The 26,888-nt window shown below is 42.8% G+C and overlaps 1 protein-coding gene across 18 annotated transcripts in view; it reads right to left on the reverse strand.

The window, feature by feature from the left end:
- Positions 1-26,888, reverse strand: part of tacc2 (transforming, acidic coiled-coil containing protein 2) — a 53,573-nt gene continuing 26,685 nt past the window's right edge. For 4 of the 18 annotated variants that reach the window (XM_039784479.1, XM_039784482.1, XM_039784480.1 and 1 more), the window contains 19 exons: positions 14,309-14,415; positions 12,433-13,840; positions 12,187-12,222; positions 10,813-10,870; positions 10,496-10,697; positions 10,012-10,061; positions 9,655-9,764; positions 8,598-8,751; positions 8,107-8,253; positions 7,650-7,742; positions 6,649-6,708; positions 4,285-4,425; positions 4,110-4,186; positions 2,941-2,984; positions 2,341-2,349; positions 1,429-1,589; positions 937-1,043; positions 538-658; positions 10-446 (listed from right to left, as the gene is read on the reverse strand). In XM_039784479.1, the coding sequence (XP_039640413.1) occupies positions 381-446; positions 538-658; positions 937-1,043; positions 1,429-1,589; positions 2,341-2,349; positions 2,941-2,984; positions 4,110-4,186; positions 4,285-4,425; positions 6,649-6,708; positions 7,650-7,742; positions 8,107-8,253; positions 8,598-8,751; positions 9,655-9,764; positions 10,012-10,061; positions 10,496-10,697; positions 10,813-10,870; positions 12,187-12,222; positions 12,433-13,840; positions 14,309-14,415 (3,151 nt within the window). In that variant the 3' untranslated portion in view covers positions 10-380. Of the gene's footprint in view, positions 447-537; positions 659-936; positions 1,044-1,428; positions 1,590-2,340; positions 2,350-2,940; positions 2,985-4,109; positions 4,187-4,284; positions 4,426-6,648; positions 6,709-7,649; positions 7,743-8,106; positions 8,454-8,597; positions 8,752-9,654; positions 9,765-10,011; positions 10,062-10,495; positions 10,698-10,812; positions 10,871-12,186; positions 12,223-12,432; positions 13,841-14,308; positions 14,416-26,888 lie in introns of those variants that run through there. The other 14 variants (XM_039784468.1, XM_039784465.1, XM_039784471.1 and 11 more) reach the window with 14 other exon arrangements.

The raw sequence follows: 26,888 nt of genomic DNA on the forward strand, positions 1-26,888 counted from the left end.
CACACACACACACACACACACACACACACACACACACACACACACACACACACACACACACACACACACACACACACACACACACACACACACACACACACAAGTGATATGATACATTTTCTAAAACTTTAAAACAGACCCCCAATACATTACGATAAACTGATACACATAAAAAATGTACAGAGTGATTAAGAGAAAAAGCCATTCCTGTGGATCCTGTATACACAATGTCAGTACGCAATTTAACCCCAAGACCATTTTGGCCTTAAATGTCCATCAGTCTTTGGAAGAGGTGGTGAATATAAACGATCTGCTATATTTTCCAAGTGGTTTTCTTTTTCCACAACCGCTCCTCTTCTCTGTGAGATTTGGTGTGTTCGCTAACTCTTTCCCATCTTGGCGATCAGCTCGTCACAGATCTTTGTCAACTCCTCGATCTCTTTGTTCTGTTAAACAATGGTTGAAATAACATTAAATACTTGTTCGCATGGATACTTTCATAGGATTTCACATCTGAACTAAGGTATTCGGACTGACCTTTTGCTCCAAAGTGCGCTCCAGAGAGTCCACCTTCATCTGCTCCTTCCTCAGACTGGCCTGGTGGGCGGCCTGCTCCTGCATGGCCTTGGCGCGCACGTGAGCTATGTCTGCATTGGCCCTGGAAACACACATGTGATACAACAATGAGAATCAAGTCACCTCTCTGTAACCCCCATAAGCCCAGACAGCATGGTTGCAAAGCCAATACAAAATGAATCTTTAGAAATGTCATATAGATGGAATATAAATAATTTATAGGAACAGCTCATTACATTGGCCTACATCCAAACATATTTCAGCTGGGCATCGAGTTATTGTGTAGTAAGTGTATTGTGCTGTTTTCTCTCTGGGGGAAATGCAGTCATAGTGGAATAAACTGCAGATAATGAGACTCACCTGTCAAGTTTCTCCTCTGCATGAATCTTCAGGGCTTGATAGCGCTGTTCCTCTTTGCGGACCCTTGACAAATACTCCTGAGCGCATTTCTTCAGAACTTCTTCATTCTGAATGGAGAACATTTTTTTTTTAAATGGTTGCACTAAGGATTGTCATGCAAAATCTTAGATCCTTTACAAGGTCGGTTATTATCGGTTTTTATTGAATTGTGCATTATAACAGCAACAATGCCAGAAATAGGACAGATAGACAATTAAAATTAACATGAAATGAAAATTGACAACTACAAATAAAACTGAAAAAAGGGGTAAAAAAAAGGAAGGGATTATCAGTCACACTGGTACATGGTAAACTGTTAAAGTAATCCAGGAAGGGTTGCCATGTCATGTAGTATTTTGCACTAGAGCCCTGACTACGATATCTTAACTCCTCTTATTTTAAATGTACAAGGCCGCTCATGCTGAAAACGCTCATTAGTTGTGAAAAAGTCACCTTGCGGAAGCCCTCCAGGACATCTTTCATTTTCTCATAACGTCGGAAGAGGTCAGCCAGAGACTTTTCCACGGAGTTGAGGTCGGACAAGGCCTGATCCTTCTCCATGATCAGCTGCTGGATGGTGTGGTGGGAGAGAGACTTCTCTTTCTGGTCATCCTCTGATGGACACACACACACACACACACACACACACACACACACACACACACACACACACATAGTGTAGATCAGATCATCGGTCTATGTACTGAAGAGTCTGCTCTCACTCACACTCACAAACAAACACATTTCGACAATATATCCAAAAATGAATTTGTGGGTTTGTACGACTTAACAGCATTTTATATTACATTATATGGGTATTTCTGTAGCATGCAAACAAAAACACTTAACAATGGGACAACCAAAGAGACCTGTAAACCATATAACAGACTGGCAGCTGGTTCGCTTTGAGTGGCTTCCAGACCCTTCGGTATTTAATGACAAAGCTTACAAAGTATTTCAGCCCCCTCCCAGCGCTTCCTTTTCTGTCAAAAGCTAAGATGACCAACCTGCTTAACTCACTAAGTCTGAATGAATGACTTTCGCAACCATTTACAGTACAGAAGCAAAGTGCAGATGTGCGTCTTAAGGTAGGCCTATATGTACATCTAAAAAAGTTTCTATAATGTTGTACTTAATATCAGCATCTAAAGAATTACATAAAGTAAATGCCAAATGATTAGTTTTATCCATTAAAAAAAAAAAAAATACAGTGTCTCAACATACAGGATGAAACGCAACAAAATGGACAAACAAACGTCACTGGATGAGATGAAGAAAGTGAGCACATCTGCTCCCCTCTCTGACGGACGGGTGGAGAGATGTAAGCTGACACAAACAAGTGAAGGACAGTTCCGCGTTACTCACCTGGCATGCCTGTCAGGGTTATCAAATAGTAAGGGGAGCAAAGATGGGAGCAGAACAGAAAAGAAGGGACTGTGTTAAGTCAAGCTGGGAGGGCAAGACACGTGAGAGAGCCGAGTGTTAGACATGAGCAGAGAAAGATTGTTGCTTTTTGTGACAGTGCTTTAATGAGAGTAAGAAATGAAATTAGACGGCAGCGAAAAGGAATAATGTCAAGTGAATTTAAAATTGAATGAGCCCAGAGAAGCTGGACACGCGTGGGCAAATGGTGAGCGCCTCCCCCTCCAATGACATCAGGATTCACTTCATATCAATCAAAACATGAAAGCAAGCACATAGCAAAGCTAGCTTGTGTCAGAGGATAAAAAAAAAAAAAGACCACTTAATTCTGAAATCAGTGGCAATGGAGTAGGGCACACGTATACAGTATATTTTGCTCAGTTTGCAAATTAACAAGTGCAGCCAAAAGTAGTGGCAGAGGTTGGGGATCAAAAGTAATTGGGTTGAAATAAAATTCACGCGTGCTGAAAAGACAGAGGGTACAGTCACCTCCGACCAATGCTCGTGTTTTGGGAGAAAACCTGTTTTTAACATTGAACTCACCTATCATCTGTGCAATGGTCCTCTCATACTCAGCAACAATCCTCCTATGAATGAGAAATTGTAGATCATCAGTGTATGGATGGGGGTTATATCAGTATGACAATTCGTCTCCTCCAATGAAAATAGAGGTTTTGTATACATGCTTGTTTGTTTGTTATCAAGATGTTGAAATAAAAAACATAGCTGTAACTGGGTGGATATTAGTCAGACAGCTGTGGATCTGGCCCTGCTGATTTGCACTTTCAGTCATAACTTTGATACTGCGTTTATGCTGCTGGAAACATCTGATAAGTCCAAGTTGAGTGAAAAATTTGCTATTTTGAGATATTTTCTTAGAATTTAGGTAAATGACAAATACACAGAAACTCTTACCCAGCCTACAACATAGGATGATAGGGTTAAAGAGTTTTAAAACCCCCCTTAGCTTTTTATCTCTTATTTATCTGCACTGTGTCCAGTTTCCATCTGAGTCGTAATGCTATAAGTTCCCCCACACTCCAAGCCAAAGAGCAGCAGGGCCCAATAGGAAGCCTTGTTTTGGGAAAAACAGGATGCAAGAGGTAAGAGGATTGATTAGCCATGCCTCCCCCTTAGCCTCTTAGCCCCTCCTTATCCTGAGGCCAATCAGTCAAATGAACTAAGATCTGTCTTATCCACACTAACAGAGCTGTGGCCAGCTGGACCCACATCCACCACCTGCTGACAGAGAACAAGTCTCAGTACTGCGTATCTCTATCTCCTTGAACCCACATTTGTTGGACATAGATTGTTCATCTGTAGACATAAATATGAGTGTGGTTAATCCCAGTTTTGAGATGTTGTCAGACAGTTGGTGGTGTTTAATCCAAATTACATTTTAAGCCCTTAACACATTTTTCCAATGGATCATTTACATACAAAACGCATCTATTACTCTATTCTCCACCACTAACACTGATGTCGATAGTAAGACTCAGATGGACTTCTTTAACTGGCTCTCCACTCTGCAGTTAACCATGGCTTTGTTTTACACTTAAACGGTGAAGGGTGGGGTCTGAAAATAAGACATTAAGCATGGTGACACCATACCATTTAACAGAAACACGTGGAGGTGTTAAATCCATGCTGTAGTGTATGGGTGGGATGTCACTGTGATGTAAGCAATGACAACCCAAGGCGCAACTTCTTACCTCATCTCCACCACTTCCTGTCGGCTGTCTTCATACTTCCTCTGCCACTCCAGCACTTCTTTCTCCTTGGTCACGATCTGAGTAGGGTGACGAAACCGTTAAGTGTGAGATGTTTGAATTGAAATATTGACAGTATTTATAACTTATAGCATAAAAAGAAACTTTTTGGGGGCACCTCCTCTCGTGCAATGCCCAGAGAGTGGTCCAGTTCTCTGGGCAGGTGGGGACTCTCCCCTTCGATGTAGCTGGTGGTGGTCCTGGCGTACAGTGAGTTCATGGACACGCCACTTTCCACTGGAGAGGACACGTCTCGGTGCTGCTTCCAGGAAACAGAGGAGAGGCGGGAGAGGAAAGGAAACATAACCAGTTACAAACCAGACTGAGCTACAGATGGGACACCCTCACCCTCGAGCCCACACACATTCCTGAACCAAACCACAAGGCAGCATCAAACTACATCAAAATGTACCACACAGCAAAATCAATATGTTAATGAGGCAGGCTGGTGATGTTCCTGAAGACTTGGTCAGCTGCCACATGATTGGATGAAACAGTCTTCATTGCCACAGTATTAGCCAAGTGATTTGGCTGATGCTGCCCCCAGCTGAGCGGTCATGATCACCTGCTCATCGCAGTAGCTTGAATATGATTGGGTCCAGACAAGGCACACAGGAAGGAGAGCAGCAATTGATACAGCGAGGGCTGCATCATATACAGGAGAGGGAGGATAGGGTAGCGGACTGGGCAGCATGGGGAATATATGTTAGTCTCATGTTTATATGCATATTACAACATAGTGGTCTTACCTGTTGTGGCTAGAATCATACTTGTAACCTGTTACAGCATTTGCCCAATTATTTTACAATTACAAAGAAAGAAATGTGATGTCAACCAGGAAATGTACTGAATGTATCATTATAAATACTTATGATATAGTGTTGATGTGTACTGAGAGACACTTCAAACCAAAGTATAGTATGCATGTGTTCATGTGACCATTGCAACCTATGACAATACTCTACCAACAACTCCTCACACCGTCATATCAAAATGCAAAAACAATCCTCAGTCTAGTACTATTTTTGGTCCCCTCAAACTCTGCTCTGAAAGGGATTTTGTCATCCTTGGGAGAGCCGGATTTCGGGAGGATTTGATGAAATGGTGGGGGCTTACAGGAGACAAGGAGACTGAGATCCACTAATATGCAGAAAAGAGAGTGAAGTGTTTGGTCTGGCTGGAGCAGTAATTCCATTTTTCCACTGAAGGTAAAGACCAGTCAAATTTAAGTAATCATGATGCTCTTTTGCTTGAGATTACCCTCCCCCTTAGTGAGGTTTAAACTAAAACGTTAAGAAAAGCAGTCCAAACCTGTCCTGTGGTGGTCTGACTCATGACACAGAATTTTCTCTGTCTTACAGAGACAATCCCAAAAAGAATCCCCATGAAAAGCCAGTAGCATAAATTGGAATGAAGTATAATAAAATGCTATGCTAAATAAATGTGTGTCCTTAGGAGTATTTGCATGCTGCTGCTTTAGGGGGGCTAGGGGCAAAAATGAGCTGGAAGCCCCTATTGACATTCAAGTCAATTCAATTTTTATTTTATTTATAGTGTCAAATCACAACAGGAGTTATCTCAGGACACTTTACACATAGAGTAGGTCTAGACCACTAGACCACAACTCTATCATTTACAAAGACCCAACAATTTCACCAATTATTAATTGTGCTTTGGCGGGGCATATTATCAAACACATGATGTAATGTACAAAATTACCACAAAGTAAGTGCCACACAAACAAACTGGGGCCTTTGGGGCCCCTGAGAGTCTTAGGCCCTGGGACAGTCACCCGCTTTGCCCGGCTGGTAATTCATTCTTGTACAAAAAGCACCTTTACCAGATCATCCTGGATCACATGTCAAGTAAACTGCAGACATTTTAAGGTCTCTTTCAGGATTGCTATAGGCATAAATCACAGACTGTCGACTTGAGGAAAAACTACTTAATGTGGACAAAAAAGGGACAACTGAAGACACCAGTTGAAGCCACAAGACACACACTACTAATTTGCTCACAGGGCCAAAGTACAGCTATGGTCGGCTAAAATGTAGGGAGACCTTTAAAAAAAAAAAGGTCTTAGACTTCTGGGGTTTACAGGAGTTAGAGTATACAGTGCAGTCTGTAGGTATTTAGACAATTGTTTTGGCTCTGTTCTGCAGCACTAGGAGAGTAAAGTGCTGAGCTTTAATTAGATGGCATTTACATCCACATGGCTAAACAGCATAGGAATTAGAGCCCTTATTTGCTGCACTGTCCAAAATTGGAGGTACTATGTATTAAAGGGCTGTGATTCCTACACTCCTAAACAATGTAGATGTGAATGCCTTCATTTACCTTCAATCTCACAGTTACTTCAAATCCATAGTACTGGTGCACTGAGCTAAAAACAATGAAAAATGTGTTTAGTACCAAATACCTGGACTGCACTGTAGTTGGATTAAGACGAGGACAGATCACAGGGGTATAATGTTACTCTTACTTTGAGTAAGGGTGACCCGTTGATATTCCACCGCCGAGTGCTGGGTTTCTTGAGTCGAGACTGTAAAATGTGTGGGACAACAGCATGAGACATGGAGGGAAAGAGGACCGGGAAGCACCTGCCCTGCACCAACTCTTTTTCCACAGACAATAAAATGTAGATTCACCACTGATCATCGAGCAGAGTGGAAAATCGCACTATTCTTATATGTGCATTATTTGCTGTTTCAGCACAAGCCGTCAACCAGCAAAATTCCCAAGTTCTACCTAAAATTCTAGCCAAACTGAAGACCAATAACCTACCTGATGTACCGGTTTGTTAGTCTTGGACAAGGATCAAATCACAAAACAAGAATGTGACTGGGATTTGGGGTGATGATAGCAAAGCATCAACAAATACATCTAGGAGAGTTATATATCCACATAACTCCTCTGCTGCTGATATTAGGTCTAGTGTGATACATTCCCAGTCACATTCATGCTCATGTAAGCCCTTCATGAACAGGCAACATGCATGTTGCCCAACATGCATAATAAAGGCGAGGGACTAAGAGGGTACAGCACTCGGTCACTGAGGAGACAACCTGGAAGAGCTCGCTGCTAGTCAGGGTGGGAGCTGGACGCTTTAAGCCATGTTAGATATTTCATATGTGAAGACTGAAGAGGACTGCGGATGTAGTGGTGCAGCCACCATGTTGATAAGGCCATGAGTTCACAGTCACACTCAGAATGGTGTGTTAGGGGGAGGGATCGGCAGGCTGAGACACATGCACGCACACTACAGCTATTTTACACACACAAACCTGCTTTTCCAAAATCATTCATTCATGATGCATCTTTCTTCTTTCCACACACACACACACACACACACACACACACACACACACACACACACACACACACACACACACACACACACACACACACACACACACACACACACACACACACACACACACACACACACACACACACACACACACACACGACTCAGCGCAGTACCTGGGGGTTTACAGTGGAGAGGGAGGGGCACTGAGAGATGTTTTTGGCTACCTGCAGAGCCTCTATCCTCAGGGCAGCAAGCACCAGCTCCTCCTGGGCCGCACACATGGGGGGTGTTGGGGGATTGATGAATTTCAGGGGTGAGGGAGGGGGTTTGCGGCCCAAGGATGAGAGCGCAAAGGGAAAACATTTAGAAACTTGAGAGCACACACTTGCTGCTGTCTACATTTCACACACCATCAATCTACAGTATTTCACACAGTAGAAGCTACTGTAAAAACTGCAACTGAGGTGGTGGAGGAGGTGAAAAACGGGAAAATTAAAAGGCAGGATGTAGGTAACACAATAGGATGAACATAAAAACACACACAGTCACTTATGCGGGTCACAATTCGGCCACCAGAGGCAAGGCCTTTAAGGTTTATCAAGAGGGGTCATGTTTGGTCTGTCAACACACCTGTAGTTTTTGGGCGAATGCGGTGGGGTTGGTCTCAGCCAGGTCAGGCTCCAGGTACTGCAGGAGGTCGTCACACTCAGACAGCCTGTCTAAAAGGGGCATGGCCAGGACTGGAGCAGGGGCCTCCACGGGGCCCTGGCTAGGGGGCTACAGAGGTACCAGGAGGAGCAGGCAGAGGGCAGGGATGAGGGCAGGGGTCAGCATGGCAAAGCGAGCGCGGAGTGTTCGAGTGGCTGCATTGGGAGCTGAGTCACTGAGTTTAAAGCTGGGAAGCTAGTGTGGCAGCATGTGTTATCAGTGACGGCCTACAATAAAGCATGAGCAGTGTGGCACTCACCCCCTTGTGACTAAACAAGACATGGTGTAAATGTGACAAAATCAAAACTGACAGATTCTCCTTACATGATGGTGACTGACAAGACACAGAAATAACGGCGATTTGTTTTCTATAACTGCTCAGTTTGAATCTTCACAAAAAGCTTCCGGCTCACCTGCTCATCCCTCTCGGTGCTCTGTGTTCGGCTGAGTGCCTCGCTTTCTCTCTTCCTGCCCTTGTCCCCAGCAGAGCCCTCAGGACCAGGCCGAGAGCTCAGCACGGGTGTCTTTATACCTGCTGTTATCTGGGCCTCCATCTCCTCAAAGCTCCTGCACACAGTGAGAGAGTGGGACATGGCACGTAAAACAAATAAAAAAAATTATATATATATATATTTATTTATTTATTTATTACTAATATTTTTTTTAAATATTCATTCATCAGAATCATTTATTCAAACGTCTTTTTATTAAAGCATACGATTTAACATACAATTCACTTGTACATTCTGAGAATCTTTTTTTAAAACTAATTCAAAAAGTCAAATAAACAGTAAACTTAAAGTGGTACAACATTAAAACAAGGCAAAGCAAAACAAGACAAGTAACAACAATACAAAAACGATGGCAAGAACACCACCAGGCTGACCACGATCATTTTTAATGACAAATGATTCTGATAATTGAATATTAAAAAAATTAAATAAAAACAGACAAAACACCCATCAACCATGTTATTGTGTTGGCGTTGCATAGTTTGTCCACCAGAGGGCACTCTACAACATCCCTGTTGGCTACACTGTTTTTTTGTTGTTGTAATTGTGTTTTTGTTCAAAGAACTTTAAGTTTCATATCTTAAGTTTGTATTTTTATACATTTATCAGAACTTTAATATATTTTGATGTCCCTTTGTTCTGTTGAGACAATAAAACAAAACAAGTTTATTTTTAAACTGCATTATTATATTATTTTAGTGAGGACTCATAAATAACTACAAATAACTAATGTTAGGGAAATCTGTTTGTTTTGTTACGCATTTCTGGATTAAAAAAAAATATATATATTATCAGCAGATATATCAGATTTTTTAAATCATCAAATATTTGAATCGGTATCAGCCTTAAAAATCCTTTATTGGTCAGGCTCTAACCTACAGTATACAGTGAAACACTGCAAAGAAACTAAACAAATTACAGACAAAACATAGTAGAGTAGTAGTAGAATGTGTCGTACCCTGTGCAGGGGGAGCTGGGCTCTGATCCATGTGCACACGTATTCTTGGTTAAGTTGTCAGATACGGAGTCCAACTTCAGATACAAAGATGGCTTCTTCACAGACAGTGGCTACAATACATACAAAAGAAGAAAACAATACACTTTCTAAGTCTAAATCTAATTTAAAATAACATATAGTATATAAAAAAGGTACCAGCATAGATCAGTTTAGTTTAGTTTATTATAGGATCCCTATTAGCTGTGCTCTTAAGCACAACTACTCTTCCTGGGGTCCCGCAGCAAACATTTGATCAATTCTTAAAATAACATCAAATACTCACAGTTCACAATTCTTTAAATAACATCAAATACTCACAGGCGTAGCGGAGCCAAGCTTCTCCATGTACTCAATTTCATAGTCTTGCACTGACACAGAAAGACAAAACAAAACTTTAGACGCAGAAGAAGAAATGGAGAGACATTTCTAGCCAGTGCTGAGTTCTGGACTGATGGGATCAGAAGCTGAGGCAGGGCTGTCTGTTCGTTATTTCATCTCTGACCCAGATGAGTTGAGCCACACAGCCTCTGGGAAGAGGAGGCTCTTCTGGAGGTCAGAGGGCAATTGAGAACTGGGCCAGCAGGCTTATTTCACTGCCACAAAACAAAAAAATCAATGCTGTCGCTGGATGAATGAAGAGTAAAGTGGCTGGTTACTGTACATGATAGTTAATCCAAAAATATGCTTTTAATTTTCTTTGGCCACCGCCTGTCTGCGCTATGCTTTGATCTCTATCAGCATTTATTTGGACAAAGACGGCTGGAGGTAGGAATCCATGAGAGTCAGACAGCTAAAGCCTCACCTGGATGAGGAAGATTGTTCTCATTAACAAAGGAAGTGAGGTCGCATGGCTGGGGGAAGTCTTGCTGGTCAGAGTTTAAATCTGGATCCATGTCGGGCAGGGCTGCCCACTTGTGACTGGTGGAGGAGGCCAGCTTCTCCTCGTCCGTGGCGTGGTCGTCCTGTGGGTGGAGGGAGGGAGCTTCATCTGCTGGCGTAAGATCCTGCAACACAGAGAGGGTGGTAGTGACAGAGTCAGAGGGGAAAAAAACAGGCAGACAACAGTGAGAGAGCCAAGTGTACAGAGAGATGTACAGATATGGAGAATTAGGTACGCACCTGGGAGGGGTCAGACATTGGAGATTTCTTTGGCGACCTCTTCACTCTGAAAGTATTACTGTGAAAAAGAAAAACGATCGATCATCAAGACCCACAGTCATTCATGGCCTTAAGCACACAACTCTTATTTGGATCCAACAGTCACTGTCACAGACCAAGTATTGTGTATTTGCGACATATCTCAAATGTGTGTTATAGATTCACAAATGCTAAAATGTAAAAATGTGCATAGAGCAGCATTACCATATGTGTAACAGTACCACTTACTGTAGTCTATGTGTGGCTGAAATGAACAGAAAAGGGAAATGTTTGTGAAGAGGGTTGAATCTATAGTTGGTAACTGCACAGTGAAGAGCAGTTGTAAATGAATGAATAGTTTACTTTTCACACAAAACCACAAATAACACAGATCCTAGACCAGAATGTATTTGGTAATGTAGCAGGTTAGTTAGTTAGGACATTGATGCAATCATAATCTATTACTGTAAAATAACTGTAAGTGGAAGAATTTCACTTTTGTTAGCACAGTTTTTAATTTATAGATCCCATAAAACACTGATTCTTCTAGAGTTTGTAAAGGGCTTGATATATATCTATAAAGTACAATCGTTATATAAATTTAGTATAATAATGATATCATTTCATATTTTTCAACAATAGCCAACTATGAACACAAGAGGGAGCACAAGCACCTCCTTTGTTACACACTTGCAGATTGGACAGAGTGGCATGTCAGTAAACGCATCTATAACAAGATGTAGAAAACGTAACAGTATACCATAAAACAGAATTTGTTCCAATATTTACACTTTTGTTTTGGAGAAAGTGCTGATAGAAAACTATGTTTTAAAGTGTGAATGCTAAAGGCAGCAACGCAACAAATTCAGTAATACATTTTCATGTGTTAAGTGTGTCATTCAACAGCACTTCAATGAACACTGTTGCACTGACCTCAATTGGATGAATGTTTCAAGCCTTTCACGTGTATGCGTGTGTGTGTGTGTGTGTGTGTGTGTGTGTGTGTGTGTGTGTGTGTGTGTGTGTGTGTGTGTGCGCGCGCGCGCGCGCGCTCGCGGAAACTTGTTTGGCTATACTAATTGTACTTTGATGTTTTTCAATTGGCACATTCATAGGCGGGATTGTCCCATTATAATACAGAAGTTACCACAAAACTGAAAACAGGTTTGTCCTTTTAAAATGAGCAGGATGAAAAGAAAGTAATAGAAATAGAATCATATTTGATAGTGGGCACTAGGCATTGTTATGTTTCGGTTATTAGGGAAAAGGACAACAGGGCAACATGCTGCTTTAAGAGGAGCCACATGGAATGAAGGGTCATAAAGGGATAGAGGGTTGTGTTGTCCCTGTACTTACAACAGACAACATAGAGAAGACACACCCCTGGACTTCCTGCGACATATGAGAATACACAGACACAGGTGACAGAGAGACAGACAGAAGACACTGGCATAATAGACAAGAGAACCACGTACAAACACAGACTAACCTCACCCACAGAGATGCAAACATTCCCACACATGAATACAATGTTCTGTAAGTGAGTGTGGACTCTCACATACTGTAAATGTACAGTCCTGTGATAATAAACTGTGAACTTACGATTTGATAGGAGTTTTCTTCTTCTTGGAAGGTTTGTTCTGATTTTGGTCCTCCAGTTCTCCAATGTTGTCAGTGTCATTTTCATTGTCATAGTCATTGGATGACAGTTCAAATGAGGCAGAGGCCTTAGGAGGGGAGTTGGCTATCTTACTGGAGGATTTGAAAGGGTCTACACTGTCGTCAAAGTTATTGGTGTCAAAGGAATAAGACGGCCTGGATAGTTTGGGGGAGTTGGAGATGCTTTTCTTAGAAGTAAATGGATTGAAGTTCGGATCATCCCACTTGTCAGGTTCAAACTTGTAAGAGACTGCGGGAGCAGGGACTTCCTCCTCGTTGCCATTGTGGGTTGCTGGAGGATCGTTGTCCAGCTGCTCCATCTGCACTGGAGGGGCCTTCTTCAGCCCCAGCCTGGGTTTCCTCAGAGGCATCTTACCGGGCTTCTTGCCCACTTTCTTGGTAGGGGGAGAGGCCTGGTGTGACGCCTCACTGCCCTCTTCAGAGTAGTCAAACTCCAGCCTTACTGACTGACGCTTGGGGATGATGGGTTGCTCTTCAGGATTGGTGATTGGCTCTTCAAGAGGAGCTGGGGTGCAAGGCTCCACAGCAGAGACAGAGGGAGTCTCTGGAGGGGTGGCAATGGGGGCACACACTGGACCTTTACGACCCAGAACAGGTGAATTGGCAATTTTACTACCTCCTGTCTTGAAAGGGTCGATGTTCTCAAAATTATCTGGATCCCATTTGTAGGAGGTACTAGGGGGAATGGGGGATTCGTCTAAGCCCGTTGGACTGCCAGGGAGAGGGGTCCCTTCCTGGCGCAAAGGTAAGGCAGGGATGACAGGGCTCTCGTCTTGGCTGGTATGATTGGTCTCCTCTAGCAGAGGAGGAGGAGTCTCCACACGGCTCTTCCTGGGCCTGCGGAGGGTTCCTCCAGGGCTTGGGGTTGCAGATCCCCCCTCTGCTTCCTCTTGAGGCTGGAGAGGGCTGGCGGTTTGAGGCTTTGCCCTCTTCTTGATCTCCGGGGTGCTGCTGGATGAGGCTGGCTTTGGACTGTCTGGGTTAGAGTTCTGTCTGAGAAGAGGCTTCTTCTTCACAGACCCAGAACGGACTTTCTTGGGCCTGTGGAGCGTCCCTGGGGCACTCCCGGTCCCTACGCTGAAGGATTCCGAATGTGGACGGAAGCCCCCCACTGTTGATCCGTCCAACAGATCGGCACTGTCTAGTTCTCCTCCCTGGAAGCTGAGTGAACGGGTCAGAGTGTGACTTGTTGAATCTCCAACAACCTCAATGTTGTATTGGCCACTGGCTGCAATGGGCTTGTTCTCATCAAAAACAATGGACGGGGAACGGCATGGTGCATCAGCTGAAGTCAATTCAGAGGCAGGATCACTGACAGAGGTTTCTGCTACTGCAAAAGATGGAGAGTAAAGTAGATACAATCTAAATAAAATTAAATTGGGATCATTATATATTTTAACTGGTTTGTGGGTGAGATGCAGGTGTGAACAAGGAAGCCTGCATGGAGATAAAAGTTGCAGCTGGCTTCTGACACATCCAATTTTTGAGATGAATGTGTTATAAATAATTCAATGAGAGTCTCTCAGCTGGACAGAAAGTTGTGAAAAAGAACCACATGAGACTGGACTGATTGGTCAGCCTTTCCTAGATATCCCAGAAGTCCCTGTTTTGTGCAGTGAAGATGCTTGTCTCAGCAAACAAAGCCAGATAGGGCATACTGTTTTATTCCACTAGAGGGTGCAACAAGACTTTCTTACACCTGTTTTTTTTTTTTTGTTGTTTTTTTTCTATGACGGTGTAACAGAGCATCAAACTGTATAAGAGTGACGCACATCATGGCATAATTTTCTTACTCTACCTTTTTCATCGGACGTTAGTTGCTGGGTTGGGGGATCTATGGGAGAAAATGTCTTCACTGGAGTTGTGGATTCAGGGGTCTCAAACCCTCCATCAGAGTCTGAACTCCTACAACAAAAGATGAGCATACATCAGACTGATATTGCTTGAACTGTAATGACTGTAGTGACGTCATGCGAGGGCGAGCATAACTTCTCTTCTTCAGACACAGGACATCACAAAGTTCCGATATTATTCTTTAGTGTGTGAATATTTTATAGAGATTCACTGAGGACAGTATTTTGTGTATCAGGAAGTGCTATTTCTGTCTATACTGTTGTTGTTTTTTTAGACTTTTATGGCTACAAACACTGAATCTGTGGTGAGGTGACAGATAATGACACATCTGAGACACAGGATTACCCTATCTCAACACACACACACACACACACATGCAACACCCATACACACACAAGACCACCTCAAGATCTACATCACAGATATGAAATAGATAGGGAAGGACTGAGGGGAACACGGAGCTGAAAACAGAGAAATTACCAAATTTTGCATGACAATATGCTGCAAATAAAAATCACAACGTTATCATCCTAAGAAAAATCCATATTGATTGGTTTTCCTCAGGATCTCACAAACACACACACACACACACACACGACGCTCACTAGACAACCTCACTACCACGTCCCATCCTCTGTTGATCAGTGTATTATCTGACATATGTAGCCTCAGCCTCCCGTCCTGTCTCACCTCTGTCTGATCGGCTTCACGGCAGCACTGATCATGTTGTCATGGCGTGAGCCCCAGGAGAGACTCCGGAGGAGCCCCAGAGCCGGATCAGAGCCCGGGCTGTCCCCGTCTCCTGCCCCTCCCAGCAGTGTGTCCCAGCCCCAGCGCGCCCACTGCAGAGGAGACAGAGCCTGCCACGTACTCACTGCCATGGCTGCCGGCAGGCTACACCTCTCCGCACCACGATGTTGCTGCCTGACACACAGGTAGATGCCCACCGCCTCTTTCTCAGATGAGGACTAAGACCACCGGATCCAACCTTCCCTCTGGCTTCTCTCCTTTTCTCTATTGTCTAATATCTCTTTGTTTCCAATCTACAACCTCAGTCCTTTAACGCTGCTCCTCTTTTTCATCTGTAGCCATATCTGTCTCCACTCCTCCCCAGTAGGAAATGATGCCTCCCAATCTAACTGAGACTGGCTGCAGAAGCCCACCGCCTGCATACTGTATATTCTTGCACACTCTCTGTCTCTCGCTCTCTCTCAGCCTTCCTCTCTCTACTTTCCTCCCTCCCTCTACCTCTCTTGCTCCTGAACTACGTTGCTACATCCACACAGAAGAAAAGGCTGCCCATTGCCCACCAGCCAAACCTGCTCTGATAAAGCTTGCTCATTGCATATACAACCACTGCATCTGATATATTTGTCCTTTCCATTTCCTGTCCCTTATCTCAATTATATTGTCCTTTTCTGCCTAAATTACTGATGAAAATGTACACTTTTGGTCATTGCAAAGACCCACCCAGATTGTGCTCTACAAACCCAGACACTATAATAAAAGGAGTCTTTTACAATGAATATTATACGATATTAAACGTTAACCGTAATGAAAAATGCAATGGCTAGTGGAAACTGTGCTAAATATTTTGGACCACCATTCCTCTTTAAGAAATACACAAATACAAGAGCATAATAACCTCAAGGCACTGCTGAAGCCATTCAGGATCCTGTAGGGGTCCTGGCACGCACGCACACACGCACATACACACACACGCATCAAATAAAAGCCTGTAGTATTAGAGACATGGGGGGCCTGAAAAACCATCTAGCTATCAATATGGCCGAAGCAACATAAAAAAATGCAGAGCCGAGATATAGAGGAGGCTGGTAATAAATGTATTTTGCTGTCGTGGACAATACATCCACTATCCCAGGGGTCACATCACAGCCGACATGGAGGTTCCTCTACGCAAACAATATGGCAGAAATAACATATTTCACTTGCGCTGCAATGTGCTCCACTAACAAATCGAAACAATTCATCAAGCTACACAAGCTCCAACAGGGTATTAAATTATATGGGGTGCCTGTGTTTTATATATTAAGTTTGATACCTCCTCAGATCAAAAGCCTTAAAAACACCTCCATTACTTTGGAGGGTGGTGTGATGAAGAAACGAGACAGCACATGGCAAAGAACGGAGCCAGAACTGTAATCCCCGTGTTGGCCCAGTGTGTCCCAGCAGGATAAGACTGGTCTGCCTGGAGATCCATCTGGATCAGTTACTGTGAACCAGGATCAGCTCCAAGGACAGGACCCACTTACAGAGGGTAATATGCAAAGACCAAATAAGCATACACCAAACAAATTCATCCATGAAGACCTATAAGAGATTTAGCTCTCTGGAGGTTTTGTTTTGATAAGCGCATACAAGCTGCTTCCTTGAGGACGGATGAAAAATAAAACTGAAAACAGCAAAACAATAAGGAAATTGGGACTCATTTCAGTGCTCCAGTTCAGTCCTTGCAGAGGACATTTGACTGCAAACACAGTGTTGCTATGGTAACAGGAGCTTGTTTCCGCCATATGTTCCACGTTGGAAGAAACAGCGTGGCTGGATGCACACAGTCCAACACGAACACACACAACTGAGGATTGCCTAACCAGCGAGGTCCAGTGAATTATATGACATGGAAGACGAATAAAGGCACATTACAGATTCATGAGGCGAGCAGCTGCTGCATCAGCATTATTCTGTACACAGTCCATGAATTGGTTTAACTAAAAAAAAAAAAAAAAACATCATTTTTGGTTTATTCTACCCTTCTGTTTCTCGCAGAATGGTTAATACTGACCATCTTTATTCAAATGTAAAGAAATGGCATTTAATAGTCATTAGTAATCATTTACCGATAGGAGTGCTGTAATTAAAGAAATCTTATTGCAGACAAAAACACTGAAAGAGGAAAAGCAGCGTGGTGGGGGAGCAGTCAGGCTATGGCGTTGAATAGAGACAAAGAGAACGGGAGTTAATAGCAGCCTATCACAGGCGGAGATGACTGCCTGGAGACGGAAACTCTGCAGAGTGAGGCAGGGAGACGCTGCATTTCCGACATGTCTCTGCTTCCAGCCACACCAACTCAGCCTGTCGAAACAGCTTTCACAGTGCTGGAGGGAGAGCCATCACCAGCCCCGGGGAAGAGAGGGAAACTGGGCCACAGTGACACATAAACCTAACCCCACATGTCAGTCCTATATACGGATATAGATGTTGGCATTGCAAATGAAGCACTTTTCTGCTCTTTGCTAAAAAAATAAAAAAATAAATCTAAATTTGATGTCACAACTGATAAGGAGGCAACTGTGATTAAAGTGAAAGCTGATGGAAAAAGAAAGAAGAACAGAGGGATGAATGGAGGCAGGCTGCTGGTCTCCAAGCAGCTGTGTGATTAGCCTTAATGTACTAGCTGCCGCATACTCCCTCCATCGAACCTCGGCTGTCAAACACCTCCAAACCTCTCTGTCTGGACTCGACTACCATCCATCGCTTTCCATTCCACTCCTCCTTCACGTTCAATACCCTCGCTTTCCCTCACCTCCCGCTCCATCACTGCAATTCATTATCCCTTTGTTATCTTCTTATCTTACCTCTCAGCGTTTTTTATTGTGCGATAATAACATTCAATGTTTGTTCTGTATTGTGAAAAGAAGGAAAAGATCAAATATGCAGTTATACTATGAGTCTGTCCCTAATTACACTGTTTACAGTCTCTCCTATAGGTTGAAATAAAAAGACCAACAGAGGGAGCTCCTGTGCTTTTATCCCCCAGATAGACAGTGTCTGGATATAAAGTATTACATCATAGGCACTGTCTGAACACCCTGAAACACCACAACAACCTTTTTTTTTTCCATTTTCTAAGAGCCTCTCCAGTTTCAACACAGGTGTGATGTGGTGAGCAGGGAGCAACTTATAGATGCTTTGTAATGGGAAAAAGAGTACAAAGCAGCTCTTGTCTTCTGCAAAGGATTCTTCAACTTCAGGAAATGACATTTCATGGAAAATCACTCTGCACCTTCTGCAGGACATATAAACAGAGCAGATGTCTCTCATCTCCATGCAGACTCATGTCAACTCTCAAGTCTGGTATCTCTTTATCCAAGAAATCCACTCAGTCTAAAAAACAAAGAAGCCACTGAGAAAAAAAAAAAAAAAAGTGTCAGACTAGGATTATCTTCCTGTGTAATACCTCATCTAGCCTAATCTGAGACTTTGACTGTAAGCAGATGGCACATTAAACAACAACAGGCCAGGTCTGTGGGTCAGAGCATTGATGAGGAGGGGGGTCAAAATATCGCTCCATTTTGATCATGAGATCAGATGTTCATTCAGTAGTATCCCAAGCCCCCCCATCAGTGCAGACACCAACAAAACCGACTCATTTTATATTTCAGAATAAAATGAATAAGAATTCCCTTGCGCATTGCCATAATTTGGTCCATTACCTAACACTTCCACATCAGAGCCCTAACAGTGCTTTGATGTGTGAATGCTTTATATACTGTAAGTGCTTTTGACATTGTTAAACAACTCATGGAGTGAACTCGGCAAAAGCGGTATTATTAATGGTAGGGATGGTGGACACAGTGCTTCTGTTCTGCCCACCTGTAGGAAAACAGCTACTAATTTAACCTTCCTGCAAGAAGAGCCTGTACTTACAGATATTCTTAGAAAAATATTCAGTCCTCTGGTGTCTGAATTTAGCAGAGCTTTGAGATGAAAAATAGCGCATGTATTATGCTATAAATCATTCATTTCTCCATTACAGACAACACACACACACGTTCTCTTATCCCTCTCCTCTGTTTCTCCCCGATTCTTCTTCGCCTGTGCAGTAATGTGTCGGATATAAATAAAACAAAGTGGAGCACACTCTTGCTCCATCTCTCTCCCTCTCTAACTCTGTCATCCACTGATATCCCCGAGTTATCTTTTTCAACCCCCGCTCAGCGTGTTCTATTTCAACACTGTTACCAGCTCCTGCTCCCAGTGCAGCAGTCACGTCCTCCTTTGCACAGAACAAAACATCACCCCACCAGCCTCCCAGCGGTACCTACTGTACTCATTGCCTAATTCTGGTTCCCACAGGCTCTCCTGAAGCACTATTATGTTTCATCCATACATACAGTACTGTAGTGGAGGCGCACTGATGTGTCTGTGCACGTGCTCCGATTCTCTCATCCGTATTTACATCACAAAAGCAAACAACAACAATGACGACATGCTCTGTTGGCTGCATTGGATTTTACACTCTGAGAAGGATTTATGGCAGTATGCATGAAAAGATTGAGTAAGGGAAAGCTAAAATGCATCAAAACCTGAGGGTGGTAACAGAACACAACATCTCAAAGAGATGTTTGGCTTCAGCCTGCAACAGTAAATAACACTGAAAACGGCAACACATACCCATAATATTACTCACTGGTGATTGCATTCTGCATCATAAATCACCCGGCATCCACAATGAACATTCATGTCACATGGAGGGCCATGGTTTAAAGACATGAATAAATAAAAACAACGTGGCAAAGCAGAAGTAGTTGAAGCTGCTCTCCAGACCTTCAGCTTTTAAATACAGTGGCGTTCTTGATTTTGATCACACATTTCCAGACAGAACACGTGTGTTAGGTCAAACTCACATGCGTTCTTGAGAGGGACAGGGGGTCTCTCCTTGCTCCAGGGACTCGTTGGCTCCCATCCTCAGCTAGCTCTGACCCCCCTGCCTGCTCCTGCTCTCCAGCCACGCTCCACATCCACCTGCTTACCCCCCTCCCACCCCTCCAAACTCCCTCTCCTTTCAGTCTGATCCTTGCAGAGGAGGCACACAGCCTGTGTCAGAGGAGGTGAGCAGCGACTGGGCTTATGGTGCTGCAGTGCAGAGGATGAGCACCTCCCGCTCGCATCAGGAGCAAAACAGTGGATGATTAAGGGCTCCTCACTGTGTGCACAGCATCCCCGAGCCTCTGCTGCTTAAAGACTGGGAATATTCCTCTTTCTCATCTGGTGGTAAAATGATGCAACACCAAGGCAAATACAATCTCCAAGAACAAAATGTCAACAAGAGAATACTCCAAAACAAATACGATGAAATAACAATCCTGCTTTCTTGCCGTCTTGCATGAGTGTCTGAGGTGGCGCTTCTATGTTTGGCTGCTGATAACGCTGAGCTGTGTTGCTGCTCTCGATGCCTCCTCCCCCCTCTCTCTCTCTCCTCCACTCTCTCCCCCCTGACTCCAGCCTCCTGTGCCTTTAAAAAGACAGGCAGCTATTTCTTGTCCGCTACCGTGACTATGCAGGGGAGTTAACAATAGCAGACCCCCCAAAACCCCACTGATTAACAGGCGCTTTCTCTTTCACTCTGTCCGCCCCTGTCTTCCTCCCTCCCACAGCAACCGTACCTCTCGACTCTGTCTTTCTCCTGCCAGGGATCCCCTCTCTCACTCAGTGACTTGCACAAGGAAAACGTCATTTTTGTGCCTCCTTTTCACACAATGGAAGTTCCCAGCACTCAGATTGACCAACCAGAGGGATGCCTGAGGTAAACAATAGACTAGTATGTGTGTAGTATTCACGTCTGATCCTATTATGTTCTCTGTATCGTCACACATTAACAAAACAGGCATTATGAGACCAAAAATTAGACCAAAATCAAACTTAAATATAATATTAACATACATATTATATTACATGCTGTAAGAGAAGTAACATAGACAACCCATTATCAGACTTAAAATGTTAAAGATATTTATAGAAGCTTAATCGAGAGTTCTTTGCTCAAGAGGCAGCAACATATGCTACATTTCTAAATGAATACAGTCTCTGTGTTTAAATCCCTGGGCAGCAGGCTGGGCTGGTGATCTAATTTACTGGCACTCTCATCAAACCTTGAATTGCATCAAAGACTGGAAGAGCAATTATAATATTCTGTCTAGTCCAATTTCTTTTTTTCTTTTAGACATCTGTGTGTGAGTGACAGACACAGAGAATGTGTCCTGTGGGATGGAAATAAGAGTGGGAACAAATTTTGCAAATTTTCCATTGATTGTCAAAAAGAAATGGGAAAGAAAGGCATTGGAAATATGAGATGAATAAATGTATTGTACACTTGTGGGAAAGTGAGGAAATGAGGGCCATGCTACAATAGCAACTTCAGCCTGAAGCACTCGTCGTCACACAAACCTGCTGTACGCAGGTTTCAGGTGTCATACCTCTGCCTGTGTGGACTAAAAAGACAAAAACTCCAGTTCCACGTAGAACACTAAAACCCAGTGTTCATGTCCAACCTGACACCGCAGTTGAAAAGGGGAGTGTTTGCATGTAAACATGAAGTCCATTAACTTATGTTCACAAAGAATATCGATGTGATTCTAGTCACGGATGGGCCTGTGGGTCGATGTTTCACAGCCCGAGGGGACAAGTAAAAACGCTGCCCACTCACAGCTCCCAACATAGACCCCTGCTAAAGCAAAAATATTGATTGCTACTGCCATCCCTACCCCCTATACCAGCACAAAGATGTATCTAGGGCAGCAAAGCATGTATGTGTGAAGTACAAGTTCATATTCTATCGAATGGCTGACTTTAACCTCTTCTCTGTGTTGCTACTTTAAGAGCTTGGCCTTGCACTGCTGTTCCAACTGTAGACTAAAGAAAATGAAGAAATAAAAAATTTAACAAACTCAGGCACTGGAAGATATGGCTGTGGCAGTTTTTTCTGAAAGATTCATAACGGCGCTCGAGAGGAATCAGGGTCACTACGATCCACATACAGTAAGTGCAGCCTGCAAGAGGGTTTGAATGTAATAGTGCTTCTAAGCAGACTGTGATGGTACAGAACAATTTGTGGTTTCATAAGCGTGGCTGGAAGCTTTGAGGGAAGATTGGCAAAGCCTTATTTAGTTAATAACATGACAGAAGAGAAAAAATAGGTAGCCTCTACCTGTCAAATGGATTTTAGTTGTTTTAAAAATCTGAAACATGTCAATGTTATGTTATACAAGAAGTACTGTAGAAGTGAAATTTGGGTTGTGATTATGTAGGCAGTTCAAGTTGAAGTGTGTACCTTCACGGGTAGAGTCTCAAAGATTGCTGCCACACAAGAAAAAGAAAAGAAAGAAAAACAAACAACATGGACCATAATTTGGCACAGAAAAAAAACCCAGGATTATTAAAACAACCCTATGCAAGAAAATGCAAAATGCAACAAACCTCAGAAAAGGACCATAAAAGAAGGGGGACCCCCCCCAGCAAATTATAGGTGCTGTCTGAGTGGGTGATAACAAAATAGCAAATGAAACATACACTATGACAGTCATATTCTTCAGTGTTTTATGTTACTAGATATAACAATGATAACCCGGACTATGACGAAATATTAACCGTATTAGTGCAAAAGCATGTCTTTACAGCAGCATGGCTAACACCAACAACTGAAGCTAAAGTTACCCACAATCCATCAGGCTTATCTTCCTACGGATCTTATAGTGGCCCAAAATACACAATAATGACAGAGTAGCAGTGACATGCAGTTCAAATACGTGTTTTGGGGATGCTGGTTGCTGATCTGCCCCTATGATCCTCCTGCTGAACAGCTGCTGATCAGGCCAGTCCGAGCCTGGAGCTTTATTTCTCATATGCCAAGAAAAGGCTGCATTGCTCCAAACTGAACAAATCACTCGTTGGATCAATGTGTCTAGAAAACGTCCACACTCAAGACTTCATCTGAGAGACTTAGTCTGCATTTACAGAATATCTTCTAGCAATATACTTTGAGATTCTGTGGCATTCCTTCTCTTTGCATCATTAAAGTAAATGCTAAAAGCAATCAGTGGAGTAATCCGGGCACTTAAATTGGAAACCTCAAAAAGATACCAATCAACCCATTATCTCAATCACAGAATGTGTTGGGGGCATATAAGATAATGGAGAGAGTACATTTGTCACAAATACAAGTAAATGAGGATGTTTGGCTGTTACAATATGTGAAAATGCAGTACTTTACATCTGTCTCTCTCTACAGCCTCAAATAGACGGATTTAATTATTACTCATGCAACTCTCACGTTTGTTTTGACTATCACATGGAGAAGGAGTAGGCAGGTTCACTGGCAATATACGATATATATCAGAACAAACAATATTGTGTGTGTGTGTGTATATAATATATATATATATTTTTTTTAACGATTATTTTGTGGGCATTTTTAGGCCTTTATTGACAGGACAGCTGAAGAAATGAAAGGGGAGAGAGAGGGGGAACCCGGGCCCGCTGCGTCGAGGAGTAAACCTCTATATATGGGCACCCGCTCTACCAACTGAGCTATCCGGGCGCCCGTATACATTTTTTTGATGTTGTTTCTCTCGTAATGTCAAAAAAACAGCGGCCGAACTGTGTTACTGCAATATTTACATCATTTGGACGTTTTATGTTCTGATCCTTGCACATTATGTTAATTTTGCACTAAAGTTCATAATAGTTCATAGTACTTTTCATTTGTCATTTATAGAAGTATACAAAAATAGGCTTTACAATGTGGTTATTTCATATACACTATATTAATTGAATTACTAGAAAACATGCTATATTTTGATATATATGATTATCGAGATATGAATTACTTGTATCAAGATAGAAGATTTTGGACATATTGACCAGCCCTAAGCTAAAGTGCCTTTGGGCAAGATAAAATAATCAATCTAGTCTAGCAGCTCCCCAGGAGTTGCTTGATATATCATCATCACTTTATTAGCAGTAGAGATTGTATGTGTTAGTGCTCCTTGCATTTCATATAACCTTCATACACAAACAAATGTACTAGAATAAAAGTATAGTTTACGGTATAGCTGCACATAGGGTGGCATCGCGTCTCTGTATGTCTGCAGGCAAACAGGAAAATCTGTGATATCTAATCAGAATACTCCCTCCATGTGTTGGTACTCCTCTCCTCTGTACTGGTACCTCTCAGATATCATAAATAATATAACAACACTATGCTAGCCTCGCCTTCTCACAATTCGGGTCTTCTCTGAGAAATGGAGGCATTTAGAAAGCCAAATAGAATCATGTCATAAGCAAATATGTATAATTCTACACAGAAAACAATATATTGTCAACATATTGTCTTTTCCAATTCAACACTGATGCATACTGAGATACATGAGAGCTGGTGTGTGTCTCTGTGTTACTATTATATATACGTGCAGCATTCAGACAGCAGAGTGCAGACACAGGCTGGCAGTACAACATGAACCCTGTGAAGGGAAAACACCCTCTGCTGGTTGTAAATGACAATGCACTGTGAAAGCGGCTGAGTCATTCCCTTATAAAAGTAAGTCTATGAAATCAATTGCAAAGCCAAGATGCATTGCAAAGGAATGTTAGGTATTATCAGTGGGGAAGCTGCGCTGATAGCAAAATAATGAGGAGCATTTATATGTAATCAGCATCAGTGTTATGAATGAAAACCATTGTGTTCGATAGCTTCGTGCCATGACTAGGGTGATACACAAGCAGCTTTAATGGCAAGAAATCAGCCATTATAGGTCAAGTGGTTATTATAGGGCTTATTGTGAAAAGGTGTGGTGTGTAAGTGCTCTACGTTATCCTGTAATGTTTAAAAAATCCCCATATAAACATTCACCCTGATGCTTTTGCTATATGCTACTTAACAAGCCACAATTATACAGTATACATTTGAGTTTCCATGACCACTAAGTTCATACATTAGCAAATCCTGTTTCCTATGAGTTCATGTGGTAGACATGCATAGCAATGCTAATCTGTAATTTAAGGAGATGACAACACAGGATGCTGAAACAGACTCTCGATTTCACTTAGAATTTGGCAATAATGTTGTATGTTATGAATCTGTAAATAGTATTTTTTTTGGACATTGTATTGTACTATATTTCTCAATTCCTTATAGTTAAACATTTATTGAAATATGCTTAATCACCTTCTTTGCCGACAGTAAGATGAGAAGATCGATACCACTATGTGTGGAGAATGGTATTGACCTTTTCATCATACTATCACTATGAAAAAGAGAATAACTATCCCTTTAAGTTATAAAAAGGAAACAGCATGGATGACTACCTTTCCACCAGTTTCTCTCTCTGAGAATCAACATCTACAAGGTAATTCAGTGTGCCAGATGTCGATGTAATTGGACCTGAACTATGGTTGAAAGGATAAGGGCATGGCTACTTCTCATTTAGCAGGCTAAAGGGACTAGTGTCAGCACTGGACAAATCTACTGTGAGGTCTTACAAATGAAGCAATGCAGAGGCACAAAATCAAAGTGACACATTCCTGTCCCATTTGTTAACACGACATGGGAAATGGGAAATGACCTAATGAACCGGTTTAGGTACAGTGACAGGCAGAGTTCATGTTCATACCTTAAAGGAGGGTGGCAGGGTGCAGAAGCAGGGCAGTGGTCCTCACCCTGATAAGCAGGAGGTACAGGAGGGGAGGCAGGGGCTGGAGGAGGGGGGGAGGAAAGCTGGGAGATGCAGGTGGGGTTGGTAGAGCTTCAGAAGTGTGCCTCTCCGGTGGTGTGGGAGGAGGAGTGGGAAATTCGGTGGTGTCTTGGAGGTGAGGTGGGAGGGCAGGCAGGAAGTGGTATTCGGAGGTAGGAGGTGGGGAAGAGGCAGGGGCACGGTCACCTCTTTCTGCCTGCTCAGCGAGGGAGGACCTGCAGGGTAGAGAGCACAAAACATCTAAAGACGGACCGAAACAAGAAGGCCAAGTACGGTGATTCGGAAAGCCATCTGAGGACATGCTCCACTTTGCTCTACACAAATGAACCGTGACCGAAACTTACCTCAAAGTAGAGAAAGACGGAGCACTCTGCTCTGTGTCCTCAGTCAACCCTAGTAGTGACTTGAAATATGAAATGCTCACTCTAACCATCCTAAGAACGCTTTGTCATTTAAATGAACTAAAACTGAAACACCTCCCACCAGTCCCCTTACATGATAGCCCATTTTTCCCTTGCTTGCTCTACTTGCCCTCTGCAGTGAAGTAGCCTGCTTTAGGTTGTCTGGCTCTGTCATCATTGGCCACCTGGTGGAGTGGATTTGGCCCTGATCCAGGCCAGTCTTATCAGGACTGGTAGGCTCTCTAATCTGACAGGCAATGCGATGGACGCCCATGCAGCTGTTCCCCACTTGGGGCATGCCTCCTGTTTAGCTCTAAAAATACCCCAGTAGCCTCCTCTGCAGACGTGAGCTTCACAACACCTCCATCAACTAAAGCACATTTACCGTACTCAAGCATCAAGTCAACTGTCTGCTGAGCTGAACTTTCCAAACGTTGCTTCCAGCTCATTTCAGACTGAAACTGAGCTCTGTTATTCTCCATCTCTCTCTAACATAACATACATGACATTTAATGAGGGTGTGTGCTTTTCTCAAGGGCGTAGCAAGTTATAGTTTACATTAAACACAAGTCTGGTTGCTATCATTCCATTATATAAAAGTACACAATCTTCTAATTGATGCAGGATGCTTGCA

The sequence above is a fragment of the Perca fluviatilis genome, chromosome 19 (assembly GCF_010015445.1).
Source record: "Perca fluviatilis chromosome 19, GENO_Pfluv_1.0, whole genome shotgun sequence".
Classification (NCBI taxonomy): Eukaryota; Metazoa; Chordata; class Actinopteri; order Perciformes; family Percidae; genus Perca; species Perca fluviatilis.